The sequence below is a fragment of the Entamoeba invadens genome, assembly GCF_000330505.1.
Source record: "Entamoeba invadens IP1 unplaced genomic scaffold scaff_1105074725243, whole genome shotgun sequence".
Taxonomy (NCBI): domain Eukaryota; phylum Evosea; order Mastigamoebida; family Endamoebidae; genus Entamoeba; species Entamoeba invadens.
In genome coordinates, this window is record NW_004443511.1 from 137,682 (window position 1) to 145,013 (window position 7,332).

At 26.3% G+C, this 7,332-nt stretch overlaps 3 protein-coding genes across 3 annotated transcripts; 2 read left to right on the forward strand and 1 right to left on the reverse strand.

Moving 5' to 3' along the window:
* Positions 1-4,429: 4,429 nt before the first annotated feature.
* EIN_207200 (transcription factor MYB23, putative) lies at positions 4,430-4,876 on the forward strand (the record flags this gene model as incomplete). The annotated part of the gene is made up of 1 exon (XM_004258396.1): positions 4,430-4,876. The coding sequence occupies one exon, from the start codon at positions 4,430-4,432 to the stop codon at positions 4,874-4,876; it is 447 nt and encodes a 148-aa protein (XP_004258444.1).
* A 716-nt stretch (positions 4,877-5,592) lies between these two features.
* Positions 5,593-6,132, forward strand: EIN_207210 (AP-2 complex subunit sigma, putative; the record flags this gene model as incomplete). Its single annotated transcript, XM_004258397.1, has 3 exons — positions 5,593-5,595; positions 5,636-5,785; positions 5,845-6,132. 3 exons carry the CDS (start codon positions 5,593-5,595, stop codon positions 6,130-6,132), a joined length of 441 nt encoding a protein of 146 aa, XP_004258445.1.
* Positions 6,133-6,211: 79 nt separating this feature from the next.
* On the reverse strand, positions 6,212-7,180 carry EIN_207220 (hypothetical protein; the record flags this gene model as incomplete). Its single annotated transcript, XM_004258398.1, has 1 exon — positions 6,212-7,180. One exon carries the CDS (start codon positions 7,178-7,180, stop codon positions 6,212-6,214), a length of 969 nt encoding a protein of 322 aa, XP_004258446.1.
* Positions 7,181-7,332: the final 152 nt, after the last annotated feature.

Genomic DNA, 7,332 nt, shown 5'->3' on the forward strand with positions numbered 1-7,332 from the left:
CACTTTGTCCGGGCATTTTTGGACCGTCATAACTGTAATATTCCGGGAAACTGTGTTTAATTTGTTTAACACATTTTCCCGAATTTGTTAAACTTATTTTGTGTAAATTTTTGTTAAATGGACAACTTTTTTAGACAGACCTTATTAAAATTAAAATTTTTATAACTTATTTTCGACTTAATTAAAACTTTGTTAATGGTTAAACAAAAGTTCATGGGAACTATTATTTTAAGTAAAAATGATTATAAAAAATTATTAATTATTTTTTTTTAACAATAAATAATAGACTTTAATTTGTAGTCTATTTCTTGATATATATCATTAAGTATGAAGTTATTATTATATTAAAGTATAATCACTCAACAACTACAGTATATGTGATTATGTTTAATAATAATAAGTAGATTCAAAAAGATAAAAGTATAAAAAGCATTTTTTTGTTCAAACACTAAAATATATTCAAAAACAAATACATGATATAGATAACTTATTACAACCATTGGGTGTTTGTTGTTGTCATTTCTTCAATTGTTTTTGTTTTTTTGAACCGACTTTAAAAAGTAGGTCTTAATTTAAATAATATTGAACAAAATAAATACTCCACGATTATTGTGTTATTTTTTAAAAGGTTGATCTCTACGTTTAAAGTAAACACATTAATTTTGTTTAACAAGTTACTATGTATAACAACCCTCAACCCAATTCAAAAAACATTTTTAAAATACTAAGGTTATAATCATGAATACAATGTCTTTTGTTTGTAGTTAAAACAAAAAATCAATAAAAAATTTTTTAAATAATAAAATGCAGTTTTTATTTTTGTGTTTGTGCCTTATTATCCAATTTTTTTATTAACGTGGTGTTAATGTGGCTATAGATAACTTCATTTTAACACATATTTAAAAACGAAAAGAAAGTAAACAAGTTTACAAACAATTTAGTGGACATACATTATTAATCTTGCTTTTGACTATTTGATTTTCTTATTTAATTAATTATTTGAATTCGTTTATTTTAATGCACAACAAAATCAATTATAATTTTGAGTAAAAAATCATTACTTAAAAAACAATTTGTTCGTTTTTAACCAGTTTAATTATTTTAAATCATTTGATTAATTTATTATCAAAAATATTTTATTTTGATGTATTTGAACATTAAAAGAATATATTATCAACTCTTATTAAAAATAAAACTTGTTTACAAGAGTTCATGTGTTTTGAAAGTTGGTGGATAGTTAAATAAACATCATCATTATAAACAAGTATTTAAATGTAAAATAAAAATAACATTTTTAATGGTTAAACAACGGAATGACAATTATGTTTGTGAACTATTGTATTTTAAATAATGCTCATTAAATAATTAACAACGCTTTTACTCACAACGAAAAAAATACATTTAAAACATTTTATCGAATTAATGCGACATCAAAAAATAAAAAAGTTTTGAATGCAATTTGTTATAATTTTATTTAACAATTCAATCAATAATTTATCATTAAAAATTGGTTTAATTAAGTTCAAAATTAGATCTAATTTAATTAAACTCGAATTTTATTCAATTAAATGTATATAAAAAACAATAAAGAGGTATGTTTTGTATAAATTTGAAATTTGAATAGAAATAATTGTTAATTTTATTTGATTTATTAAAGATTTTTTGTGAGATTAATACAAATTACCAAGTCCGTTCAATTTTTGGTTTTGTTGAAGATGGTGATAATCGTTGATATATTATTCTAATTACTTTAACTTCGATTAATAATAAAATACTCCAACCAATTTTAAGAAAAAATAAAATTTGTCATTTCATTCTATTGAATAAAAGGATGTATTCATTGCATATTTTGTTTAATACACACGTTTTTAATGTTAGACGAAACAAAATATAAAATTCGTGTTAATAATTTCTATTATTAACACGAATAATAATTTTTTTAATTAATAATAAAATTAAATGGCATCTTAAACAATTTAATTGATTTATTAATTTTGCGATAAAAATACATATCGAAATGAATTTGTATTTTTTTAAAAAAATGTGGTTGTTCGTTTTTTGGGACATTTATTTCCATTTCAATCCATATTATTTTATTACTTGTGGCTTTTTTATTTTTATGTTAATTAAAAGTTACATTCTACCTATATTAATATATTATTTATTTTTAAAGTTTGGAATAATATTTTAATTTCTTTTTCTATTAAAATAAAATTTAATTATATAACGGACTTCACTAAAAAAACAACTTAATTTTAAAGTCCATTTTCATAAACCAATATTGCACTCAATCACAATTATATGATTGTTTCGTTTTTAATTCCAAAAATTTTATTTTCAAACAAAACAACAAAAAAGATACAGTCATTGATAGCAAACGTTTCTTTGATTTTTAATCATGAAAAAAATAACAAATAAAACAACTTTTCGATTTTTTTCATTTGAAATATAATTCTCGTCTGAAAAACTAATTGGCAATATGTTAGTTTGTTATTTTCAATAAAAATTTAAAGGCAACTGAAAAGAAATGACTGAACATTCTATTTTTTAACAATTATTATTTTATAATAATTTGTTTGTTCCAAATGTTGTAATGTTAAACATATAAGTTTATTCTCTTTTGAGTTAATTTTATCAAAAATAAATGCTTATGTTCATTCATCCATTTTTATTATTTCATTATTTTTAACATTCAATTTTTGATAGACTGAAAAATGTCCAAATGGTTCAACTATCTAATTGTATAGTAACTTTTCTTATAGTTGAAAAACAATTTGTTTATTATATACTACTTCTATTTTAATTCATTTGAAAAACAAAATGTGTTTTTGTAATGTACTTAAAAAACGTCCAGCGTTTTTTTCTGTATTCGCCTCAAAATGTATTTTATGTAAGCAGTATAATACAATATTGTTTTATCTGTATAAAAATAACAATAATTTGTATTTATTTCTGTCAAATGCTTCCTTTTTTCGGGAAATTTGTATTTATAATTTGGTTTAATATTTTTTTTATAAACAAAAAAACACTTTTTTGTTTTTATGTCTTTTTAATATTTTAACAAACATTTTATATATTTGGTTTTGTTTTATTTTTGTCATTATTATTTATACTGCCAACATTTATGCAAAATCGGGAAATGAGCTTTTATTTATACATAAAGACATTTGTTCAAATTCTAAATACGGAATATAATAAATATAACTTTGGGAGTTAATTCTATTTTTATCTTTTTCGTATTTAAGTTGTGTTTGATCAGGGGATCATTTTATTGATTACCATTTTGAAGCAAAATCCGGGATATAACAGAAGTTGTTATTTTGAAAAAGAAATTATCATTTTCAAAAAACATATTCTAAATAATTTAATATTTTAATTAAAATATACTATGATATATCAAAGAACATTATTTGGTCGAAAAAAAATAATATTGATTATCGGGTTTTAAATAAAATATGTTTTCAAATGACTAAACATAAAAAAAGAATAATAGCATAAATGAGTTTGTTGTTCAAACTTCATTTTTTATTAAAATGATTAATGGGCAGAAACAACAAGTTGTTTATATTATATGTAACAATGATAATAACTTAAAAACCGTTAAAAGCGACAAAGATTGTTAACTAATTTGAAGAAAAATATAGAAATCTCTACTCTTGTTTCATGTTACTTTCTTTGTTGTTCATTATTGAATTTAAAATGAATAAACATTGTGAAATGGATGGTTTTATCTTTTTTTTTTAAAGTCAGAACAATTTTTTAAACCAAACTAATTCAATACAAACTAATTTAAAATGATACTTTTATATTTAATTACAAACCACGTGTAATGTATATATCATAAATTAACAATGTTTAATTATCGAACTCTTTCAATGTCTTATAAAACAAATGTCGGATATTCAAATTAAAAAATCAACCTTCATACAATAATTTCGCTTGTGAATGCCATTATGTTTTTATAATTTTTAAACATTTGTTTACCACCAAAAAAACATTTCCATTATCATTTATTGTAACAATGTAAAACCAAATAACACCTTTTCATTCAAATAATTATTATGACTGTGAAATAGCAGTTAAAGTTTAATACAAACAATACATTTACACGATTTTATGTAAATCTTCAAAACCTTGTATTGACTTTTTAAAAATAATCCTCTATTTTTAAAAATAAATTCCAATCAATATCCTTTATTTACTTGGCCATAAAACAAAAAGACAAATTCCACAAAACAGTTTTGACCCCCATTTTTTTCTTAAATTTTACCCTTTATTTTCCCAATTCAAATTTTTATTTCCCTTAAAATCAGAACACATTTCCAGTAAATTCGCGTTTTTTGGTTAAAAATAGGCTTAAAAAGCAGTGATAAAATGCGAATTTTTTACAATCCGACTGTAAGAACAGAACTCTAACTACAAAACATCAATGTCGTATTGCGAAAACAGTGAGAGGTCAAAGCACAAGAAAATTGTTCGTACATGGCGAAAGGAGGAAGACGAAATACTCCTTAAAGCAGTCGAAATGTTCGGGGAGAACAATTGGGACAAAGTTTCTGAATTGGTTCCCGAACGAACCAAAAAACAATGCAAAGAACGATACATAAACAATTTGTCTCAACGCAACGAGAAACGAAAATGGACTTGTGAAGAAGATTCGACGATTCTTTCTTTAAGAAACTGTGTTGGAAACAAGTGGACACTCATCAGTGAGAAACTTGTAAACAGAAGTCCAAACGCTGTCAAAAACAGATATTTTGGCCACATAAAGCGACTTGGCATATCCGAACTCGAGTTGGTAGAGGAAGCTCTCAGAAACCGGTCTTCAAGCGCATTTGAACCAGTGGACAAAAACATGTTTACTGTATGTAATTGAATAGTTATTCCAACACGTTATAAAATCTTTTTGATTTTATCATAAACAATCGTTTTTATTTGTTTTTTAGCTTCTTGCATTTTTACAATCCTTTTTCAAAAAGTAACTTCGCTATAAACGTCTGTGATAAACTTTGTTTTTGTTGGATTGAATTGGTATTCTAATAATATATAAATTATAAACTGAAAGTATAAATAACAAACATTATTTAATATTTTTTTATTTGATAACTGCATTTTTTGCACATAAATATTTGTGTAAAAAAGGTGCGAATTTTTAGATAATTTTTAATCTAATAAATACACGAATCTCCAAAATGATTCGTTGAACTATTTTGAGTTAAATTATAATAAAAATTAATTAATTTATTATATTAAAAATACAATTAATATAATTAGAATATAATTAATTTGAAACAACAATTTAATAACCAATAAAAAAATAATTAAATAATTATTAAAAAACTATAAATATCAATTGAATTGTTATAATATAAAAAACTAATATATTTATTATAATAAATAAATTTAAATAACCCGAATGATCAAAGAAATATGTTATTATTGAAACCTGGTCAACCCAAAAAGGTAAGAAGGTCTTGACTGTTCTTATTTCGAGTTTTTGTTCTCGATTTTTCGTTTTTTTATAAGTGTTATATATAACAAAAAATTGAATGACAAAGGAAAACTCGAAAGAACTTGAAAAATCACAATAGAATGGTTTGTTTCGACTTGAACTCTACAACACATTGACGACCAGATCCACTTCTTTTTCATCCAAAACAAAGTTGGCCGCGTTCGTCTTGCAAAGTGGTACGACGCATACTCTGAAGATGAAAAAGTGAAACTGACGAGTGACATCCATAGGATTTTGATCACCAGAGATTCGCGCCACACAAATTTCCTCGAAGTTTGTATTCCACTCATTCATTCTGTTCAAAAATAATAAATGACAAAAATAACAAGTAGTTCCACAACCTGAAATTGGTATATCGCAGATACGTTGGACTTTATTTCATTTGCGGAGTCGACGAATCCGACAACGAGTTGGCTTGCTTGGAGGCAATCCATATGTTTGTTGAAATACTCGACAGCTACTTTGGCAGTGTTTGTGAACTTGACTTGATCTATTACTTCCACAAAGTGTATCAAGTAATCGACGAGGTGTTCTTGGCGGGTGAAGTCATGGAACACAGAAAACAAGTCGTTTTGGGTCAACTTCGAGCGATTGATAACTTGGCACAAGCTTCTCAATAATATTTACTCCTTTCTTCATTTCCGTTTCTTTATTCTTACAAACACAACCTCCACTGTAACGTCAATTAGAAGAAAAGCCTCAATCCCAGACAACAGCTAAGACCTTGCGCACATCAAACTTCTGTGGATCATGTGTCCCAGTTAAAGTGTCATCCCCACTTTCACCTTCTACAACATACTCTTGTGAAAACCCAGGAAGAACAAAAGACCCCCCATTCTTTACACAAAAGGCTTTTGAGACGTAAAACACGTCTGTCATCGACGACTTGATTAATATAGACGCGTCACTCGAAGCATCAATTTTCTTACAAATCTTCTGTGGTGAAGATTTGTGGTTTTCTAAAGAAAAAATAAAGAAACCTGCGTCGTTTCTTACAAAACAATACTCGGACTCTGAAAGTGGTGTTGGTAACTCGACAGTATTGAAAGTCCCGAAAAGACAGTTGTCTGTTGTCTTCACAAATATCATTACATTCTTTTTACCACAGATCTTCGCATTGAGTGAGTACGACGACAACCCGTCATCGTCTGAATCGTATATTACTTCACACCTCTTTTTCTCTGTCCACTTCTCTAACAACTCCATATTCGTTTGTGTTCCAACTAATTTCAAAAGTCTGTCTTGATCACTCTCAAAAACAATGGGTTTGATCATCGGCTCTTTCGGTACTTCTTTGATTTCTTTTAAATCTTCAGAAGACTTTGGCTTGACGTTTTGTAACTCCGCCATTGTAATAACAGGGTCTGATGTGTGTTTCACTTCGGGAACTTGGGCTAGAAGGTACTGCACTCGAGAGTTCGAGTCATCCACACGGGATTTCAAAAAATTGACTGCTTGGACCACCTCTTCAAGTTGAAGGTCGCGCGTCTTTTTCGAGTCGACAAAAAAAGTGTTCAACTTGAGAACAAAAGAGCTCAACATTCGCAATAAAGACGTGGTGACATACTCGTTTGTACTCCCACTCTCAGCTATTTTAATCAAGTTCCCAAGCTGCACTATTTCCTCTTCGAGAAATGCCCCAACACGTCTCTCCCCTAAAAAGTCCATTAATTTGGTTTTGAGTGAATTTTGGGTTAAATTAGAAATATAACTATTTTTTAGTACTTTTATACATTAAGAAAAAATAACATTAAAATTACTATTATTAATAGTTAAACAGTGCGATTTATTTGTATTTTATTTATTCAACAAATTAGTGT